The sequence below is a fragment of the Microcaecilia unicolor genome, chromosome 2 (assembly GCF_901765095.1).
Source record: "Microcaecilia unicolor chromosome 2, aMicUni1.1, whole genome shotgun sequence".
Taxonomy (NCBI): domain Eukaryota; kingdom Metazoa; phylum Chordata; class Amphibia; order Gymnophiona; family Siphonopidae; genus Microcaecilia; species Microcaecilia unicolor.
The window spans coordinates 363,303,266-363,326,131 of NC_044032.1; the positions used below are offsets into that span (position 1 = coordinate 363,303,266).

The following is a 22,866-nucleotide window of genomic DNA, read 5'->3' on the forward strand; positions in this document are numbered from 1 at the left end:
AAATTAAATGATCCCAGGTTCCAATATAATTCATGTTTAATATGGGATAAAATGCCATAAATAAGTAAATATAAACTTTTAACGTTCAGCACCTGATTCTCAAAGTGGACATATTCCAAACACTATAATGAAAATAAAGTTATTTTGTTCTACCTTTGTTGTCTGGTGACTTTGTTTATCTGATCATGCTGGCCCAGTATCTGATTCTGCTGCTTTCTATCTGTTTCCAGGGCTTCCTTTCCATTTATTTCTTTTCTTTCCTCCTTTCTTCTTCATTTCTGGTCCTCCGCAGACTTGACTGTACAGTGGATCCAGCTTCTGCCTATTTTCTCCATCCATGTGCAGTTTCTCTCCTCACTTCCTTTTCCCTCATCTAATCTCCTTCCTCTATCTTCCCTCCATGTCCAGCATTTCTTCTCTCTCCCTTCCCTCCCCTCCATCCATGTCCAGAATTTCTCTTGCCCTCCCCTCCATCCATGTCCTGAAACTCTCTGCTCTCCCCTGCCCCCCTACCCATCCATGCCCAGCAAATCTCTTCTCTCCCCCTCTATCCATTCATGCCCAGCAATTGTCTTCTCTCCCCTGCCCCCCTCTACCCATCCATGCCCAGCAATTGTCTTCTCTCCCCTGCCCCCTACCCATCCATGCCCAGCAATTCTCCTCCCTCCCGCTCCCATCCATGTCCAATGATTTTCCATTGCCCCCCATTCTCCCCTCCCGCTCCCATCCATGTCCAGCGATTGTCCTTCACCCCCACCCTCCCCTCCCGCTCCCATCCAACTTTTTTTATTACCTACGTTGAAGCATCGCGTTATTTAAAGCCCTGCTGCCCGTCTCTAGCCTTCCCTGTTTGCATCTGATGAGTTTGTGCCCTTAGTCACGCCTTCTGACTTAGTCACGCCTTCTGGCGGGGGGCCCCAACCCCTACCAGCCGAGGTCCGACCCGCTGGTAAGTAACGCTGCTGATTCGTTGAATCCAGTACAACGTGCTGCGACGTCAGACTCCGAACTGGATTCAACGAATCAGCAGCGTTACTTACAGCATGGCCACGGAGGAGTCTGAGGAAGACGAAATATGAAGACTGCGGGTCGGACCTCGGCTGGCGGGGGTTGGGGCCCCCCGCCAGCAAAGGTAAGCAGCGGGGGAGGGTTGACGGCAGGGGGGGGTGGAAAGAGGCGGCCGGGGGGGGAGGGAGGCAAAAATGTGCCCCCTCTCTCTGGCTCTGGCCCCCCCTACCGCCGGATTCCAGATAGGCCCCTGCATTGTAGTGGTGTACAGTTGGGGGTAGTGGGTTTTGGAGGGCTCAGCCGACAAGATAAGGGAGCAAGGGTGAGATGTTACCTGGGATCATTTATTTGCAGTCCACTGCAGTGACCCCTAGGGTGCCCCATTGTCCTCCTGTGATGTCTGTGTGGCCAGTCTACTAAGAATGCTGGCTCCTTCTACATCCTAATGGCTTGATTTTGTGTGTTTTTCACTTGGACCTTTTGGTCCATTTTCGGGGGTGGGGGGGGAAGATAAATGCACAGAGCACAAAAACATCTAGCAAATAGCCATTTTTCTGTTTTGAAAATGGCTATATTCCCCACTTGAATGTTGGGTGTTTTTAGCAAAACGTCCAAAGTTGGACTTAGACGTCGTATTGAAAATGCCCCCCATGTCTCATTGCATAAAATGGGACCTATGCTAAAATAACATGAGTTGGTGGTAAAGTAACATGTTTTAACGTTAGCCCCTGATGATGACTGTGCCCCTTGAAAAATGTTTTTATTGACAGCCTTACATTGTACATAGTGTCTTAAACATTGTTTCATTTATACTTTTCATTAAATAAGGGAAACCAAACAAGGCTGGTGTAAGAACTTGTAATTCTTATTCTATGTGTGTTCACAGTTTTTCTCTGCGCTGTAATTACTTAGTTCCCTATGAGGCTAAGAAACATGGACCTACACATTCACAGTTGTGTGGCTTGCTGCTTGTTTAAATTGTCTCCTGCAACATGAGAACCACTAAAATATGTAACTTGTTTTATTTTTCTTTCAGACAAAATCCTAAAGATATTCACACTTTGGCACAACTCATCTCTGCCTATTCCCTGGTAGATCCTGAGAAAGCAAAAGTGTATCCTTTTCTCTGTGTTAACCTGGCATGCTAAGGAAGAATAAGGTGTATTTATGAAGCATATGAGTAGGAATGGTATGTTTGTAAAAGGCTTTAGTAATATATTTATATTTTTGTAGAATACGGTATAAAAATGTTTGGTATAAGTTTCTAGATCAGGAGAAAGTTTAGTCCTCAGTAAATCACAACCACATTTGGTTTTCAGGTTGTCCACAGTGAGCTATATATCACTCCACATTTAAATAAAAATGTAGTTAATTTACATGCTTCGTTACCCTGACAATAAGAACTGTAATTGCTACCCCCATCCCAAACCTTTGAGTTATAAAATTGCCTATATTTGGCCTAAATAAGCTTTGAAATTTTCTGTGGGAGAAACTGTGCACTTTTCAGTACCGTTAGCTTTGCTAATTGGTCCATTTTGCATGTCATCACTTTATTAACTAATTTGAGTAGATGAAATAGGAAGCTTAACTATCTCCAACAGAGAAAGAAGCATGTGATGACCAGGAGAAAAAAAACTTTAACAGATTTTTATTCTTTGCAACCCAATGGAAGTTGGAAAGAAGTATACAAAAGGTTGAAAAGTTTTGTCCTGGAGTAAAATAATTCTCCAAAAATGTAACTTACCATGGAGGGAAAACCACAGGTGAAAAAAAAACACATTGAATTAAAAAATGGGCCAAATTGGACTGGAGGGCTCAAGATAAATAAGCACCCTTCCCCTTCCTGTCTCAGTACATATCTATAGAAGAAGTGGTTCCATCTGCTGCAGCATAGAAACTTATGTACAGTGAAACAAAGCAGTTTTCTGATTAGTTACTGTATGTATTGCCAATTGATATCTGTCGCCAGAGTAAGACACTGGCAAACTACATACACACTGAGCCCATATGGTTAGGGGAGTCCTGTAAAATGTGCTTATGACTAGGAGCCTCTATCTGGAGGTTTCCCGTTCGATCTCTTTCCCTTCAATCCTCCTCTCGGTGTAAACGAACCTGCCTGGCCTGCTTACAATTTTACTGGCTAGAATCCAGCAAATGGCAAGGCACTGGGGGTGGAGGACTGGAAGATAGTCCAAGTTACAGGAAGAGAGAATGTTATACTATACAAGTGATGCTTTTGCGTGTGGTGGTGGAGCAGAAGAGAAATGAAGCACCCCTCCTCCAAAATGCATCAATGCATTTCTAAGGGAGAATCAGTTCAACAGCTGCAGCGTACGTACTGTGATTCACTGTAACATAGTGATAAGGACTTGCACCTTTCAAACTGCCTTCCCCTCCTATCTGTTCTGATCAGAAAACAAACTTGGGGATACATTTGCACATTCACATGCACACCCCACATATGCAAAACAGACACAGGCGGAACAGATACAGATTTCTATGTCCATGCATACAAACTGAAAAAGAATTCCATGAACCATGCCCTACATGCTTTTTCCATATGTTTACTTATTTATTTAAAAATGTTCTATTCTGCACTATCCTACAACTCTTGGCGGATCACAATGTGACACGTAATAAGAATAGTGAAAAACATACCCACATTCAGTAAGACCAATAAGCTCTTTCTCAAAACATACATTCAATATGACAAACGGAGTCTTGCTCAACTTAGGGATATTGATTAGCAGCTTTCAATATATTAAAGCAGCAATTACTAGCCATCAGTTGCGTTTTTTAACAAGCAGTGAGGAAACAATTGTGTTCCATTATTCAGTGGTTTGTTCTAATAGAAGATGATTTGGGGGTTGTAGGCTTCTTGATCCAGGAGGAACTTCAGCTTTCTCTCCATCAGGAACAAGAACTAGATAAAACAACACAGCCTTTCTAGGCCTAGTAGAATTTGTATAAATGTCAACTCTACTTCCAGCAAAATCAATATGAGGTGAGTTAACTGAGAAGCTAGTTCCTCCCTGGCATTCTTCCTCCACACTAGCTTCAAACACAACCCACACTTATGTTGACAGTTCCCTTCCTCAGCAATGCAAGCAAAGAAAAAGGAAGGGATAAAAGCCCCCTTCTAAAGGATTTCAACTGCAAGTATATTCTTCTGTCTTTACTGGTCCAAAAGGTTCCCTGTTACATCATGACACTTCTTCTGTGTTCTTCTGCTCTCTAGTGGTTTGAACAAAATTGAATACTTCCCCTTTTAACTGGTTGCCTAAAGTCCAGGCAGCTGAGCATAGCAGCCCAAACCTTCTGTCCACACATGTTTACATTACTGATTCTCGGCTAGGGATCAGCCCACAGTCTCTGACATTGATCTTCCCAGCTACAGAGTCTCATAATGGCACTGACATGAATCTGCTCCCTTTCAGTCTAGTTTTAAACCTTCTCGCCTCTCTCCTGTCCCTACTAAATGCCAGAGAGAACAAAGTAAGGAAACCACCAACCAGTCCAACATTTAACATTCACTGTTGCCAACGTCCCACATAGGCCTCTTTTTTTTTCTTTTTTTTTTTTAATTGAAAAACAGAATTTAATCTCTCTGTACCTGCCTCCAGAAATTCCATTTCTCTCCTGGGCAGTTCCTCTGCAGGTTCTGTCTGTCTCCATGTCTTCTTCCAGATCCCATGGGTCATGTAGGCTTTTCCTTGTTGCTTTGCTTTAACTCATACTGCCTGTGCCCCTATGGGAATCCCCTGTCCCACCCTCTGTGCCCTTGCTTCAACAGACTGCTGATTTGTTTTTTTGCCTTTCCGGGACTGGGCCACAAACTCCCTAAACCTGAGAAATCATTGCCTGTTCCTCTTTGATTGTTTGTAAAGTACCCTTCCCCTGTGCTTCCTCCTCCTGTCTCTCTGGCCCACTACCTTTGCCACTGTATATAGCACAGTGGCGTAGCCACAGGTAGGCCTGGGTGGGCTGGGGCCCACCCACATAGGGCTCAGGCCCACCCAACAGTAGTATACGTTTAACGGTAGCTGGTGAGGATCCCAATCTCTGCCAGCTGAAGACTTCCCCCTGATGGTAACGAAAATGCTGCTCTCCACGGTACTGGCACCTACGCATGCTCAGTTTTCAGTTCGTCTGCTGCAGACTGCCAAGGTGTAGAGAAGCATTTTTCCACCAGCTGAGATATTTTTTTGGTGGGGTGGAGAACACTTGATGCCCACCCACTTGTTGCCTAGGCCTACCCAAAATCTGCTGTCTGGCTACGCCCCTGATATAGCATGTGTGTATGTGACGGGTCAGGGCAAGAGAATAAGGTAGATATGTAGAACTAGGTATATCCAGTATAAAGGTGCTACTTTGAAGTTAGGCTGTATAGAGATAATTCTATAAAGAGGGTGGCAAGAATGTGTAAAAGATCAGAATATCAGCATATACGCATATGTATTTGGCACTTAGTTTGAAGGTGGATGGTGTGCACGGTTAAACATGTACATTGTAGAATACTATGGGCCCAATATTCAGATCATGGGAGTTAGCCGGGCTGACTCCCGCAATTGGCACTGAGCCTGGATATTCATTGCCGGGCCTTTTCCAGTTACTGGCATTGAATATCTGGGTGTTTTGTGGCCAGTTTCAACTTAACCAGCCAAGCCGATATTCGGAGCTGGCTGGTTAAGTTGAAACTGACCAAAGGTAGGCCTGCTAATGCAGTGGCCTAATTTGACCACCAGACTTAGCCGGCAATGCACTGAATATCAGCGGATAGCCAGTTATATAGCACAATATAACTGATTATCTGCTAACAGACAGTATTCAGCGGGAGAGAACCAGCTATCTATGGCTGAATATTGCCAGATAGCCGGTTAAGTGCCGTTTAACTGGCCAGGAGCCGTTCCCGGATGACTAAATGGTTTTAAGTAATGGGAGGGTATAATTTTACATGTGTTTGGCAGTCTATGTGCAAGCATTTACATGGACCCTATTGCTGTTGTAAATTGTCGCACCTAAATTGTATGCAAATATTTGTGCTGCTACATAAGTCTTCTGTAAAAGAAAGTAGGCTCCTACTTTCCTTTGTAGAATAGGCTCCAGGTAGAAGCCCCTTAATTGTTTTTGGTGTGCTCTTTATGGGAGAGTGTATCGCATCTTATCCAACAATTTTTTTTTTTAAATAATAGAAAGCAAACTGTGTAGATATAGAGAGAGATATAAAGTATTTCATTTTTCTGTTGGGTAGAGGGCTTTTCATGCACTTCATTTTCAGTCCTTAACCCCGTTTTGCAGTCTTAGCAAACACTTGCCCTCATCGGACTCTATGTCACTCAAAGTAGATGTGGATGCATTGGAAAATTCTGCAGGGGCCACCTTTGTCCGTAAAAAAGCAGGAAAACTCGCCGGAGAAAACCAGCAAAATGAGAAGGGGTAAGAAATGTCAAAGGCAAGGAGAAGCTGGTCTGTGTGTAGGTTAAAGTAAAAGCAGCTGAGCTATGCCGTCATACTACAAGTATTTGCCAGTTTTTAGACTTTTTCTTTTTTACTGTAGTCAGCAGTGAGCAGTGTGACATAATGTATACACGCAGAGAGTTACTAAGCACAGCCATCAGAGACAGGCGAGCCTAGTCCCAGTTTTCTCCTGCTGGCATGCATGGGTTACAAATCTGATTTCCCTAAGAAAGGGAAAGGGGTGGAATTTAATATACCGCCTTTCTTTGTTTTGTTTTTTTGAACTTTTGTTTTACACTGACGCATATTGAACCATAAAACAAAACACAACAGGGAGGAAGTGATGTCACGGTTCGGGATGGCAGCATAGAAGCGCAGCTCTGCTGGGGCTATTGAAAATTAATGCAATTCCTGGGACATTGCTTAGATCTGAAACGTTGAAATTGCTGGTGGAGAGGTTGCAGCATCATGCCGCCAAAGAAGAGCTTGGAAAGATTCAGATACGGGGCGGAACAAGGCGAGAAATCAAAGGTAGACTCGGCGGGGCCAGGTTTGAGTGCAAAAAAGATGGCGTCGATTCCTTATGACTCGGAGGATGAAGCCTATGGTGGGGTTTTGACGGACCTGGAGAGATCACTAAATCAGATGTGGTGGGCTTGTTCCAAGAATTGAAAGCTGACCTGGCGGGGGTCTGAAAGGATGTGCAAGACATTTTAAAGGATATTAAAGCTGAAATTGGAGATTTGGGCATCCGAGTAAGCGAGGTGGAGGATGGGCTTGGTGCACTTAAAGATGATATTGGAACGCTCCGTAAAACAGTGTCTACGGATAATTTGGAAATTCAGCAGTTGAAAGAACAGGTGGAAGATCTGGAAAACAGATCTCGAATGTATAACCTGAGATCTAAAGGGATTTCTGAAACGGATCTCTTCAGCAATTGTGAGACAGTAATTCAAGAGTTTTGCTCTTATTTGTTAAACCAAGTGGGGGAAGAGCAGCAAGTGGAGCTACATATACAGAGCACATCGGGCGTTGGGCCCTCAGCGAGATTCCACCCCAAGAGATATCGTAGTATGTTTTGCAAATTATCCTATTAACTACTACTACTACTATTTAGCATTTTTATAGTGCTACAAAGCGTGCGCTGCACAAACATAGAAGAAAGACAGTCCCTGCTCAAAGAGCTTACAATCTAATAGACAAAAAATAAAGCAAGCAAATCAATTAATGTGTAGAGGAAAGAGGAGAAGAGGGTAGGTGGAAGCGAGTGGTTACAAGTCAAAAGCAATGTTAAAGAGGTGGGCTTTCAATCTAGATTTAAAGATAGTCAAGGATGGGGCAAGACGTATGGGCTCAGGAAGTTTATTCCAGGCGTAGGGTGCAGCGAGACAGAAGGAGCAAAGTCTGGAGTTGGCAGTAGTGGAGAAGGGATTTATCCATGGAGCGGATTCTAGCCAAAGCACGTCAACAGAAGGAAAGTCTTTGGAAAAATTGTAAGATAGGGTATGGCATGGTCTACTCTCCAGAAACGCAGGTCGTTTCGGGAGGTTACCTAGTTTATGAGGTCTCGAGGAATTCGTTACAGGTGGCTATTTCCGTTTGCGGTGTGGCTTATAGTGGAAGGAAAATCAAGGAAAGTGAAGATGCCGGAGGAAGCATGGACAGCAATACGGACTCTGGGGTGCATTGAGGTCCCTGAACACGCTAAGCAGGCTGGGTCATTTGCGGAACCCAGAGTGGACTCTGCATGGCAGCATGCTGTTGGCCGAGGAAAGAAATCTTATAAGCAAGCATGTGTCTTGAGGAGCGTCCTCTATATCACGGAGCAATTGAAGGTCGAAGTGAACATTGCGATTTATCACCATGACAATGTGTGTGGGGGTTTTTTTTGGGGGTGGGGGGATGAATGTATGTTGGGCTCTGGAGTGAAGGGGATTTTTTTTTTTTTTATATTATGGGGAGTGTCAAAAGTCTATTGGTTATTCGGCGTTTGAAATGGGTTTTTATAAGGGTGTAATGAGTGTTGTGAGATGCATGGGAGTGGGTATGGATCAACTTGGGGGAGGGAGGTGGAGGATGCGAGTGGGGGAGGAGGCACAAGGTGATATGTATTGGGGGGTGCTTCAGGAATTTAGTTGGTGGAGGTATATGCCTCCTGAAGAGTGAGGTTGTTCCTCTGGGGATAGCTGATCTGTTGGGGAACAGATCAACAGACACGAGGGGAGGGGAAGGGGTGGGTAGGTGTGGGAATTTGGATCGGGGTCAGGGGGAGGAGGGGTCAACACAAAGGGGTTAATAAGGGTTTTGCTTCTGCGTGCAATTTGGGTGGGAAGGGGGAAGTAAGGGAGGTGGGAAAGGGGAATCTGTAGTGGTGGGGACTTGGAATGTAAATGGCCTGAATAATCCAGTCAAGCGTTGTATAGTTTTAAGGAACTGACAGGAAGTGGTATTCCTGCAAGAAACAAGACCGCAGGATGCTCATATGTTGCATCAGAAGCCCTTTAGGGAGGTGGTGGTCCATCAGTGGTTAGGGACTAAACGGACTGGGGGAGTGGCCATTTTACTTTAGGCAAGATTGCGGTTATCATATACAGAAGGAGTTCCGTGACTTGAGTGGTAGATTTGTAGCCCTCCGTGGCTTTTAGCAAGGTCAGGAGCTTACATTGATTAATTTATATGCCCCGAATGTGGGTCAGCCATCATTTTATCAAGCATTGCTGGGGGAGCTTCATGGATTTTGTGGGGACAGGTGATGATGGGAGGCAATTTCAATGTGGTTCCTAATGCTCGCCTAGATCACGCGATTGGGGGAGGGCATTATAGTGGTCCCGGTCACAAAGCATCAATGCAGTTTGTATAGGCTTTAGAAATGATAGACTGTTGGAGATTGCTACATGGAGTGCAACGTAATTACACTTTTTGTTCCCATGCCACTCAAACTTATACTCGTATAGATGGGATGTGGACTCACCGTAATGGGTGGGGCACGATGGCTGAGGCCAATATTGGTAATATACAAATCTCGGATCATGCTCCAGTGTGGATTAAGCTTAAAGGTACAAGTCATTCTGGGAGGCTGGTTTTTGGAGAATCAGTGAATCATTGTTGGGAGAGGAGAGGGTGATGGAAGAGGTTGAGTATACTATACATGAATTTTGTCAGTTTAACGATAATGGGGAAGTATCTGATGGGGTTTTATGGGATGCTTTGAAAGCAGTGGTGTGGGGGACCTTATTAAAATGGGGGGCACGAGAAAAGAGAACGAGGGCAATATTCACTTAGTTTGCGTACTAGGTTATTGCGCTTAGAAAACCAACATAAGAGGACACCTACTCCACAGATTTGGGAAGAACTGAAAAAAGTGAGAGGGGAATTGGCTCAACTTCAGATGGTGGAAGTACATTTTATGAGAACTAAACTTAGGCAGCAACACTTTGAGTTTGCTAACAAATTGAGTGCAATGTTAGCTCGCTATCTTTGGGCTCGGAGAGTGAGGTCAAGGGCTGCTGGCAGTATACAGACTCTGATATTCAAAAATGCTTTCTGAAATATCAGGATTTATATTGTGCATCAGACAGGGAATCAGTCACGGCAACAGCTCAATATTTGGATCATATCCCTTTAACGACTCTTAATGAGGCAGAGAGAGAGAGAGAGCAGTTGGGAGAGCCCATCAGACTAGAGGAGGTACAAGGGCTTATCAGGATGGTAAGGCCCCAGGGTTGGATGGGTTTACGGCAAGGTTTTACAAATGCTTTGTAGGGGAGTTATGGGATTTGTTGGTAAGGGTGGGTAATGGAGTCCAGGAGGGCAATGGATTACCACCTTCTATGTCTGAGGCAGGGGTAACAGTCCTACCCAAGCCAAGGAAGGATCCCACTGTATGTGGATCCTATAGCCCTATTTCAATCATGAATGTTGATGCGAAGATCCTGGCTAAGGTGTTAGCCAACAGACTGGCCAGGGTGTTGCCGCAATTGGTCCATATAGATCAATCAGGATTTATCCCAAGACGTCAGGTAGGTGATATTAGGTGTACTCTTCATTTGATTTGGGAAGCACAGAGTTCTTCACCGGATGTGGTGCTGTTGGCCATTGATGCAGAGAAGGCTTTTGACCGAGTCAGTTGGCAGTTTTTGCGAGAGGTGATGCATTGCATGGGTCTAGGATCTAATTTTAGTACCTGGATAGAGGCATTATATGCGGCCCCAAAGGCATGTCTTAATATTAATGGAGGGTATACATCATTCTTTCCAGTTGGAAGGGGGACTAGGCAGGGATGTCCCCTATCACCCCTTTTATTTGTGGTGTATATAGAGCCTCTGGCACTATCCCCGCCTCCCAACCACCAGCCGTGCCTCCCACCACCGGATCTGCCACTCAATCTCGGCTAAGCTCCTGAGGATCCATTCCTTCTGAACAGGATTCCTTTATGTTTATCCCACGCATGTTTGAATTCTGTTACTGTTTTCTTTTCCACCACCTCCTGTGGGAGGGCATTCCAAGCATCCACTACTCTCTCTGTGAAAAAATACTTCCTGACATTTTTCTTGAGTCTGCCCCCCTTCAATCTCATTTCATGTCCTCTCGTTCTACTGCCTTCACATCTCCGGAAAAGGTTTGTTTGCGATTAATACCTTTCAAATATTTGAACGTCTGTATCATATCACCCCTGTTTGTCCTTTCCTCCAGAGTATTCATGTTTAGGTCAGCAAGTCTCTCCTCATACGTCTTGCAACGCAAATCCCATACCATTCTCGTAGCTTTTCTTTGCACCGCTTCAATTCTTTTTACATCGTCGATCAAATTCAGGTAGAATTGTGTCGCTGGATGGGGCTATGGCTATCATGGTGGGGGCGCATTGCAGTGGTAAAGATGAATGTGTTGCCTAGGTTGCTGTTTTTATTTCAATCTTTGCCCGTGGAGATACAGAAGTGGATCCTTCAGCGATTGCAGAGGTCCTTTTCTCAATTTATTTGGGGGGGGGGGGCGGGGGGCAAATGGCCCTGCTGGGCGGAATGGGTCCTGTGGGGGGGCTCCTGAACTAGGTGGGAGAGCAGTACAACAAACCCTGGCCATGTCAGCAGAGGTTTGAGCTGGAAGAAAAATCGCTGCTGTTAAATATTCTAAGCTAAGTAACATTTATAAGATTAAAATACTAATTTAAGAAGATTTGAAAAGTTTAATGAACAGAAGTGCTTTTTAAAATAGGAAAAAAAAGGTCAAAAAAGAAAACAATTCTTTTTACGGGTTGATCAATGAAGATGCAAGGAACACCATTAACAGTTTGGGGCGGAGTCCCCGTATGGTGGAAGCTTTTGAAAATCTGAAGATCCCCGGTTAACAAAAACAATGCGTATATGTCTATGATTAGTAGCTATGCCGTGAAAATAGATGTTTGAGGTATTTAAATGAATAAGCATGTGTCTGGAAAAGGCTTAGAATTGATAATTGAAGTATTCCCCACACTATAAGTTAAGGTCTACTTAATTGTATAGTAAAATGTTGAGCACTAGCTGTGGCTCAACATTTTACTATATATAGAAAAAATCTGAAGGATTGATTAAAATAAAAGGATTTTAAGAAAATTACAAAATAATTTACAAGAAAGTGAGACCAACGATGACCACAAACAAACCCAGTTAAAGATGTGAAAACTATCATTAGCGTCCGGGTGTGTTGAGGTCTCCATCTTGTTTAAATTCAAGAAGATTTTTATATATCTTATTGAAGTGCTGGACTCTTCAATTGTTGAGGTATATCTAATGAATTAGAGCCACAGTTGGCTTTCTCACTTTTGTAACAGAGTAATTCATTTTGTGCCATATATAGGCAAGCTATTGTAGGAGCCACCTTGGCTCCCATTGCTATGCCTTGAGTTTGTATATAATATTGCTATTCAAAAGCAAAGTAATTCCTTGTAATAACAAATTCTGCTATTTTATTTAAAAAGTCAATCATAGGGCTAGACTTTTCCATGTTTATGGAAATTTAAAAAGCATTTTGTAGAGATAAAAAAAAAAGTTTAGAACAGTTGCTGTTGTAGTAATAAATATTGTAACTACATATAAGTGTATACTCAGTAGGTGAATTATATATGCACTAGCCGTTGAGCCCGTTAAAACGGGCTAGTATGGGGTTTTGGCAAGGCCCCCTCCCCTCGCCGCTGCCCCCCCCCCCCCCTGGAGTCACCGCCACCACCCCTGCACCCAGCCCGGGCCCTCTCTTCGGTATTGAACTTACATCGGTGAAACGCAGGCAGCTCGCAGATCAGCTGAGCTCCCGTCGGCCTTCCTTCTCTGCCTGTGTCCCACCGTCGTGTGACGTAACGTCGGCGAGGGCGGGACACAGGCAGGGAAGAAAGGGCGACGGGAGTTCAGCTGTTCTGCGTGCTGCGTTTCGCCGATGTAAGTTCAATACCGAAGAGAGGGCTTGGGCCGGGTGGAGGGGGGGGGGCGGAGCGGTAGCGACGTCGGCGGCTTCGCGCAGTTTCCCTCTCTGTCCCGCCCCGTCATCACGTATTGACGCGGGGGCGGGACAGAGAGGGAAGTCTCTACTGCGCATTTGCGAGTGAGTACGGTCACTTGCCATTTATATGTTTGATGATATTCATTATGAATATCCTGAAAACCTGGCCTGTTTGCAGCCCTCGAGGACTGGACAGTTCTGGTCTAAACTCTTAGATGGGCAGGGTCCCTTATTGGGTCTTTTGACTGGGTTGAGACCTGTACAATATAGGGGAGAAGGATAGCTTTAATGCTCTGCACCATTCAGGACCATGGTTACTTTAGTAGCATTGCAAAAGCAGAAAAATTAAATATCCTGCGTTACAGTCTGAAAAGCCACGTATTTATATGCAAGTGATTAAATGTGTTTTTGTCTCCAGACAGGGGGATGTCAAGAAAAAGAAGAAGAAAAAAAAGGGTGAGAATTCCTGTGTCAACTATATATATATACTAATAAAAAAGCCCCATTTCTGATGCAAATGAAACGGGGGCTAGCAAGGTTTTCTTCTGTGTGCATGTGGGAGTGTGTGTGTCCCTGCCCTCTGCCCTTTCTCCCCTCCCCCCTCTGAATCCTTCACTGTTACAGAGAGAGCGATTTGATTTCGTGCTTTGCTGTGTTTTTTCCTTCACTGTTTGTGTTACAGAGAGAGCGAGGGCGGGGCAGGCACTCATGGGGAAACCGGATATCTCTCCCCCTTCACACTTCCGGCTGGAGGCTTCATAGAACGTTGGTGGTGCCTTTTATATAGAGAGATATTAACACCTGACTATGTTTACCCTAGAGGAGAGGAGGGACAGGGGAGATATGATACAGTCGTAAATACTTGAAAGGTATTAATATAGAAACAAATGTTTTCCAGAGAAGGGAAAATGATAAAACTAGAGGACATGAAATGAGGTTGCAGGGCGGTAGACTCAGGAGTAATGTCGGAAAATTCTTTTTCATGGAGAGGGTAGTTGATGCCTGGAATGCCCTCCCGATGGAGGTAGTGGGGAAAAAAACTGGTGAAATTCAAAATGGCATGGAATGAACACAGAGGATCTCTAGAAAATGAATTATATAAAAACAAACCTTAAAAGGTTGCATATGTGTTTGTCAAGTGGTGCTTAGATGGCAACTTTGGCTGCATTAATTAAGGCTGGTGCTGGGCTGGTTTGTATGGACTAAGTCCCGCATATGGTGATCCGGTTTAGGATGGGCTGAAGAGAGCTTCGACAGAAACTCCAGTGATTTGAAACATGAGTGCAGTACCGGGCAGAATTTTGACAAGACGGATTCAGATAAGGTGGAGTGGGCTTTGACAGCAACTCCAGTAGTTGGACTATAAGGACGGAGCCGGGCGGACTTATGTGGTGTTTGTCCCAGAAACACCAAAGATAGACCACGAACAAGTATATAATATCACGTTCGTTGTTGATTTAAATCTTGAATTGATAATAAATGTGATTGTTGGGCAAACTGGATGGACCATTCAGGTCTTTATCTGCCGTCACTTACTAGGTTGTTATGTCATCTCTCACTGTTTCATAAATCTGTCACACTACTGATGCCAGAAGATGATGACAAAATACTTTTAGTCGTTATGGCACTGCCAGAGTACGCTTAGGAATGTGCAGAGTAAATGCAGGTTAAAGGGGGAAGTTATCAGTACGACTTGTTTTACTGTTAACCCCAGTTACTGATAACTAGGTCTCATTGCATAAAATGGTCCTGTGCCACATCAGCTTGAGTTAGTGGTAAAATAACATATCTTAATGGTAGTCCATGTTAATAACTAGGCCTCTAAGTCAAAACAAACTTAAGATAATTAACATAACTGATGATTGCAATGAGTGATTGCAACGAGTGAGACAGTTTCCTTGCCTCAAAAGTGTCATCTTAGACTTAGTCCTTTGAAAGGGAGCAAAAGGAAAGGGAAATGGGACTTGATATACTGCCTTTCTGTGGTTTTTGCAACTAGTGGTTTACATAGTATGTATAGGTACTTATTTGTACTTGCAGCAATGGAGGGTTAAGTGACTTGCCCAGAGTTGAGGGAGCTGAGGTGAGAATCGAACCCAGTTCCCCAAGATCAAAGTCCGCTGCACTAACCAAAGGATAAGCCTTGTTTAGTGTTATGTAACAGTGGATGATTCAGGCATCTGAGATGTTGGGGTGTTTAATTCATTAGGTGTCAAGCTATTGATTTCGTAGAATTGAATGGCAGCAACAGAACAGTGGAGATGACCAAAGAACCAGCGTGCAGCCAGAGGTATCTTCAAAAAGAGTTCTTTATTAACAACTGCTCATAAAACATAACATGGGCCATGTTTCAACTATACTGCCTGCATCAGGAGTCCAAATTTAAATCCAAATGTATGGAACCACACTGAGATCGAGAAAAACTCCACATAGGCGTCCTAAGAAGTTTTGGTGGAATTGCTGATGTTTGTTTCTCATCCTCATCATGGTTCCAGACTGCAGATTATGATGGGTGTATAATCCTTTACATCTGATATATACACATTTGGATTTAAATTTGGACTACTGATGCAGGCAGTATAGCCGGAACACAACCCTTGTCGACTCCCTTAAGCAGTAATGTGCTTTCCCATGTATGTTATGTGAGCAGTTGTTAATAAAGAACCCTTTTCAAAGATACCTCTGGCTTGCACACTGGTTCTTTGGTCATCTCCACTGTTCTGTTGCTGGGCTTTGAGTTGTGGAGACTGGCCCCTCTTCTATTTTTTCTTTTTTTTTTTTTTCCCCCTCTTCATAAAGTTGAATGGCACATGCACTGCAAGAATTATCTTGCACTAGAGCTTGAAGACAAAGGGGGATTATGAGAGATGGGGCAGTTTCCTTCTTCTGTGGGCTTCCAGCTAGAGACCTGCATGGGGTTCCCGTGGGGATGGAAGCAGTTCCTGCTGGGTTCTTGTGGAAGTGTATGCTGCACATGAGCCAGCCACTCGCCTACCGAGTACAAAGTTCTTTGAGTGCTTTCTCCTCCTCCTTGCTTTAACAGCACAGATGTGGAAAGTCTCCATTAAGGAGGTGGTAGAGATACAAATGGTGATGAAATTCAAAAAGGCATAGGATGAACACAGAGTATCTCTAATTAGAAAATGGAAGTTATAAGGTCTGTGTCCCGCAAATGAGAAGATGAATAGGCTGGATGGGCTTTGAGGGCAACTCCAGCAGTTGGAGCATAAGGATAGGGCCAGGCGGACTTCTATGGTCTATGTCCCAGAAATGCCACAGAAAAACCATAATCAAGCATATAATATCACATTCATTGTTGATGTAATCATGAATTGATAATGATTGTGACTATTGGGCAGACTGAATGGACTGATCCGGTTTTTATCTGCTGTCATTTACTATGTTACTATTAATCCTTTCTGCTCCCGGGCTGATGCGCAGACCTCAGCTCTGACATAGGCACAAGCATCAGATGTTACCTGGCCTACTGTCACATGCATGTGGTGATCTCTTAGCACACAGTGCCCGTGAATCAAAGAAGTCTTACATGTGCGCATCAGAGTGTTCCAACTTCCCTTCCTTCCTTGCATGCACTGCTACGGCTCAAACCCAGAGACTGACAGAGCTGACAGGAATTTTTTTTAATGTACCATTAAATTCTTGTGGGACTGGGTGAGGACAGGTTAAATTCTTGCGGGGACAGGTAAGATTCCCTGGGGGGGGGGGGGGGGGGGTTAGATTCCCCACAGGGACGGACGGGGATGGGTTACATTCCCTATGGGGACGGGTTGGATTCCACTGGGGACGGGCAGGGACGGGTTGAATTTCTGTCCCCGTGCAGCTCAATACTTCCAACTCAGAGCCAGGGCTGGGACTAAGAGCCTTCATTCTTAACTGTCCCCCTTACTTTGTATCCCTTCAGAACTCAGTTGAGTCACTGCATGCACAGTCTTTTGCTCAGGGCTGTATTCCTGGGCCCTAAATCTGGCCACTTGTCGCCATTGAGTGATGATAAGCTGAATACGCCCTCTGTAGCATCCCCAGCTCCAATCGATCAAGATTGGAAGAGCTGGCTTGAGACTTCTGTAGGTGAAAGATTAAGAATGTTGAACAGCACCATCTTGTTACTGTGGATGAGGAAGCAGGAAGATTTGGCATGATGGTAGATGTGAAAGGAAGTGAAGTATTGGATTTGACTTCAAGGTCATAGGCATAGAGTGAGCTAGGAGAATGACAGTGCATAGCACAATGCTAGAGGGACTTGCGGGGAATTGAGATAAGGTGAGTTCCTTAGCATCTGCTCCAGACCATTCTCTGAGTTGGGTATATGTCCTTCTACCAGCAGATAGGGAGACACACAAACTACTAGTGACATCACTATATTAAACTCTATGCAGTCCTGTGTCTCTCAATATTTCTTAGTCACCTCAGCAGACCTGTTTCTGTGGGCCTTTTGGGGCTACTTAAAAACAAAAAAAAAAGAGAGAATTAAAATTGGATTTTTTTTCCAGGGAACAATACTGCTTTAGAGCACTTAAAAACAACAACACAAAAAGCCTAAAAGAAACAAAATAAAATTGATCCCTTGGTGGGGGTATTGCGTGCTCGCTTACCTGTCTGCTGTGGGGCTCTAGTGAATCAAGGGCACTAGGGTCCCTCCCCACCCCGACTGTTGGGGTCACTGTGTGCCTTGGCTTCCTCTCCCTTGTTCCATTCAGGCTTTCCTTGGGCTGGAACAGAGCAACCGGTGCTTACAAAAAAAAAAAAAAAAAAAGTGATTCCTTTTAGAGTGCAATTCATGCCTGGTATGGCGTCCGGATTGGAGGGGGGGGGGGGGGGGGGGTTTGTTTACTGCAACCACAGGAGTGAGGAGTTTGCTTCAAGGGTGGTGCTCATTGAATAGTGACTCCGGGGAAAGCGCAGCACGTCGCTTGCTGACAACCAGCAATGGTTTGTGTCGAAGAGGCGTCTGAGGAATCAGCAACTTTCCCCGTAGTGGCAGGCCTCTCTGCTGTGGAGCTATTGACCGGGAGGGGGGGCGTCTGAGGGTGAGACTAAAGTGGCACAGAGTGCATCGGACTCCCGACCCTTGGCAGGAAAGATGCCACAAGACTTTTCTGACACCATTTTTTTGACAGGAAAGGTCACAGTGGGCACACATTGTTTACAATGACACCTAAATCTTTTTCTTGGGTGTTGAACCCTAAGTTGGAAACTAGCATCAGGTTACAATGATTTGGTTCTCCCCAATGTGCATCTCTTTGCATTTGTCCACATTAAATTTCATCTGCCATTTGGATGCCCCAGTTTCCTAAGGTCTTCCTGCAGTTTTTCATAGTCCGCATGTGTTTTAACAACCCTGGAAATTTAATCGCCTCACTACTTGTTCCAATTTCCAGATCATTTATAAATATGTTAAATAACATCAGTCCCAGTACAGATCCCAGTGGCACTCCACTATTCACTCTCCTCCAGTGAGAAAAATGGCCATTTAACCCTACCCTTTGTTTTCTGACCAATAGCCAATTCCTAGTCTACAACAGAACATTGTCTCCTATGACATGAATCTTTAATTTTCTCAGAAGTCTGTCATGAGGAACTTTGTCAAAAGCTTTCTGAAAATCTAGATACACTACTGGCTCACCATTATTGACATATTTATTCACACCTTCAAAGAAATGAAACAAATTGGTGAGGCAAGACTTCCCTTGGCTGACTCCGTGCAGACTTTGTCCCTTTAAACCATGTTTATCTATGTGCTCTGTAATTTTATTCTTTATAATAGTTTCCACTATTTTACCTGACATCAGGCTTACTAGTCTATAATTTCCCGGATCACCCCTGGAACCCTTTTTAAAAATCGGCATTACATTTTATGAGCTCATCAAAGAAGAACATAGCACATCTTCATCAACAGACTATTTTTATAATAATATAAAGCAAAGTTTTATGCAATGTTTGAAATCTGTAGCATGAATTGAGGATTATAAGGATTTGTAATATGATTTCTGTGACACATCATGAAACTGATATTCAAAAGCACATATGTGGTCATCAGTACTGAATGAATAAATAAATGTTTATTTTTTAATCCAGAATTGATTTATAATCACTACAATCCCAATGCGAAGTATGCTATTAACTTGGAGGAAAAAGCCTCAGATCCCCTACCTCCACCCTTTTCACAACTTTTTATGGTGTTAGGATTTTATTGACCTTCGGTTTTATGTCATCAGCATAAAAAACTTCCAGTCATACATCATTAAAACTGCATTGTTTTGTATCTTTCTGGAAACCCTGTGCCAATAACTTTCAGTCAGTAGAGCATGTGCAAAACACTTAGCTTTTGAAATCAAAAATTATTCCAATAATCCAAACACCAACTTGTGGCCAGTGTTTCACCTTACTGGCTGTTTCAAGGTGCATACATTTAATAATGGTCTTTTTCATAGCTGCACATTTCTCTGCGTCAACCAGGCCCTGTGCAGCTTTTTCCTCCAGGTTCATAGCATACTCTGCATCGGGATTGTAGCGATTATAAATTGATACTGTTGGACTTTAATACAGATAAGTGTTTATTGTTATTGATTTTATCTCTTCGACTCTCTGGTTACTTGAAGTATTTTTTAATCCAGGACACTTTTGACTCTTTTACTCACAAAATGGCTGAAATTATACATTTTTTAAAAAGGGATTTGATTTTGGGTGGGCAGAAAACATGCTTGGTGATGAAATTCAGCTGTTAAGCTTATGCTACATGTTCAAGAGCCAATAAGTTATTCATTTAAAGTGTTCTAGATTAATTTTCAGTGGTGGCACTTAGCACTGTTTTACCTTGCTGAAAGTTGACATTCATAAATGTATTTGCGTTGCATTGCATGTAGAGTAGCAGGCCAGCATATGTTTTGGGACATCAGTAATGTAGATTGAGGTAATCAGATAAACATTTCTACGAGAGCTGCTTTTATATTATATTTATATTTATTGCATTTGTATCCCACATTTTCCCACCTATTTGCAGGCTCAGTGTGGCTTACAATACATTATGAATGATGGAAATACAATGTGTTACAGTATGATTATGGGTTACATTATAAGGAGTTATGGGAAGACAAAGTCAAGTCAAAACAACATTTAGAGCGTATAAACAGTGGAATGTCACAATGGGGAAAAGATAGGGCGATAGAACAATGTCACGAAAACCTTAGGGTATAGCAATTTTTTATGTGGGTGGAGTGTTAATTGTAGTGAAAATACGGGTAAGAGAATTCAGAAGAGAGTATGTGGGTGTATTTCTGTTAGTGTGTGTGGACTTCATGTGTTTTGATCCTTGCAGTAAATTTTCTTGAAGGGATAAGTCTTTAATCGTTTTGAAAATAATAATTCTATTAAATGTCATATAGGGAAACTGCCAAAGAATTGTGACCCTAAAGTTACCCCTGATGCGGAAAGGTGGCTTCCGATGCGAGAGCGTTCTTACTACCGTGGAAGAAAGAAAGGCAAAAAGAAGGACCAGATCGGGAAAGGAACCCAGGGAGCAACAACTGCGGTGGCAGCAGAGCTGTGAGTGCTGAGTATGATCTTAGCTGTAGTTTACTGGGGCAAGAAGTAGGAAGGTAAAAATGGCTGAGAACCTTTAACTTCCTCACCCTTAGATTGGTCTGGCTTGAGGGAAAGACAGGGTCGCCGCATCTCAAAAAAGATATGAAGGAATTAGAAAAGGTGCAGAGAAGGGCGACGAAAATGATAAAGGGAATGGAACGACTTCCCTATGAGGAAAGGCTGAGAAGGTTAGGGCTCTTCAGCTTGGAGAAAAGGCGGCTGAGGGGTGATATGATAGAAATCTACAAGGTAATGAGCAGAGTAGAGCGGACAGATGTGAAGCGTTTGTTTACACTTTCAAACAACAACAAAACCAGGGGACACAAGATGAAGCTAGAATATGGTAGATTTAAAACAAATAGGAGAACGTTTTTCTTTACTCAGCGTGTAGTTAGACTCTGGAACTCGTTGCCGGAGAATGTAGTGACAGCAGCTGGCCTTACAGAATTTAAAGGGGGTTTGGACAGATTCCTGTAGGAAAAGTCCATTGAACATTATTCATTTTTTTTTTTTTTGGGGGGGGGGGGGGGGTTTGCCGGGTTCTTGAAGCCTGGATTGGCCGCTGTCGGAGACAGGATGCTGGGCTTGATGGACCCTTGGTCTTTTCCCAGTATGACGGTGCTTATGTACTTATGTGAAAACTTTCTATTCCTTCCTTGACAAACTATGCTCTCTTCCTTCACTGAAAATTTCTTTGTGTTATCCATTCTATTCTCTAAGGGGGTCTTTTAAAGCTTAGCTCGAGTTATCTACAGCAGGGCCCATTTTATTCCTATGGGCCCTGCTGCAAATAACTCTAGCTAAGATTTAGTAAAATACCCCTTAAGTCTTTCCACTAAATTGTTTTTTCTGTCCTGTTTGTTTCATTTCTAGGACCCATTTTTTATCTTTTATTTCTTTATCTTACCTATATCTGTTCCTATTCTCCCCCCCCCCCCCCCCCCCCCCCACATATCCCTTGCTGCTTTCTTCTTTACACAGGTCTCTCTTCTGCACCTTTTAGATACTGCTCTCCTTTCCCTCCTCCTCTTCACCCTCCATACCTTTTACTTCTAACCTTCCCTCTCCTCTTGCTTTCCCCTGATTTTATTTCTCCATTTCTTGTGCTCCTCAGTCAGCAGCACATGCTGCAGGGACTGTAAGTAGGCATGATGCTGTTTTCCCTTTTCCTCTTCATCTTCCTTCTTATGGCTTCTTGTTTGAAACAGTAAAGCCCTCAGGGATCAGCAGCGTTGTGCATGGCTTGCAGTATAGTGAAGAGGTTTCATGGAGCGCTGCAGCTCCTACTTGCTGCCTGTTCCTCCACACCTTGCTGGGGCCTCCCTACCTGCTTCCTTCTCATCTTCCATTTTGTGCAGGCCCACAAGATACTGCTCCTTTTTTAGGACTTATGCAAACCAGTTCCTCAGAGGAGCACCTGGAGGAGCTTTGCTCATTTTGCCAGTGACCTTAAACTCTGTTTTGTAAACCTAGATGGTGCTATACAAGACTACTGTTATTAGGTTGGTTAGTCTTCATTTCTAATCCAAGTTTCATTCCATTCTGTGAAATATTGGAGAGTGTTTGTTTTATTTTGCCTCCAGATAGATATTTTTTTACCTCTGTTGTATAATTCTTTTCAGCTTCTTACTGAAAAGGTTGAGAATATCTGCCTGGGGGCTAAATCATTTTCTGAACATTTAACAGAATGGAATGAAATTTGGGTTGTAAAGAATAAAGACTAACCAACCTGATGATAGTAGTCTTGTACAGCACCATCTAGATCCCTCCCCCTCCCCCTCCCCAATACATTCTTGTAGGCTGCAGTTCCAGTTTCTGCAGCATCGAAACTTTAAGTACAGCGGAACATAGCAGTAAGAGAATTCCTCCTTTCCAACTGCCTCTCTCTTGTTTTCTACTCTTCTCTCCTCTAACTTGCACCCCCACACACACACACAACTGCCCCCCCCCCCCAACAAAACCACTACTCCTGCCTCTGACCCAAACGCCTCCCAAAAAACTGCCCCTCCTGCATCTTCCCTAGTATCCCCCAAATGTCTCCTTGGAACTGCCACACCACTTTGAATTTGTCCCACCCTCCCAAACAAACCCCCTGCAATTATCCCACCACACCTCAAACTGCACCAATTAACTTCAATCCCACAGACTTCCCTCTAGCCTCCCCAAATTACCCACTCAAAATTTCCTTACCCTCAACTACCTTCTCCCATCCCATATATGCCCCGTAGATAATCCCTCTAAACTATGCCCACCCCACCTGCCTAAAACTACCCCCAACCTAGCCACCACCACACTTACAAATGATTCCAAACATCACAGTAAAATTAATTA

At 43.6% G+C, this 22,866-nt stretch overlaps 1 protein-coding gene across 1 annotated transcript in view; it reads left to right on the forward strand.

Annotated features, from left to right (window-relative positions):
• The window catches only part of SRP72 (signal recognition particle 72), a 95,296-nt gene that overhangs the window by 69,985 nt on the left and 2,445 nt on the right, over positions 1 to 22,866 (forward strand). Inside the window, exons 15-18 of the mRNA XM_030194510.1 lie at positions 2,045 to 2,122; positions 6,307 to 6,444; positions 13,352 to 13,389; positions 20,337 to 20,496. Of these exons, the coding sequence (XP_030050370.1) occupies positions 2,045 to 2,122; positions 6,307 to 6,444; positions 13,352 to 13,389; positions 20,337 to 20,496 (414 nt within the window). The remainder of the gene's footprint in view (positions 1 to 2,044; positions 2,123 to 6,306; positions 6,445 to 13,351; positions 13,390 to 20,336; positions 20,497 to 22,866) is intronic.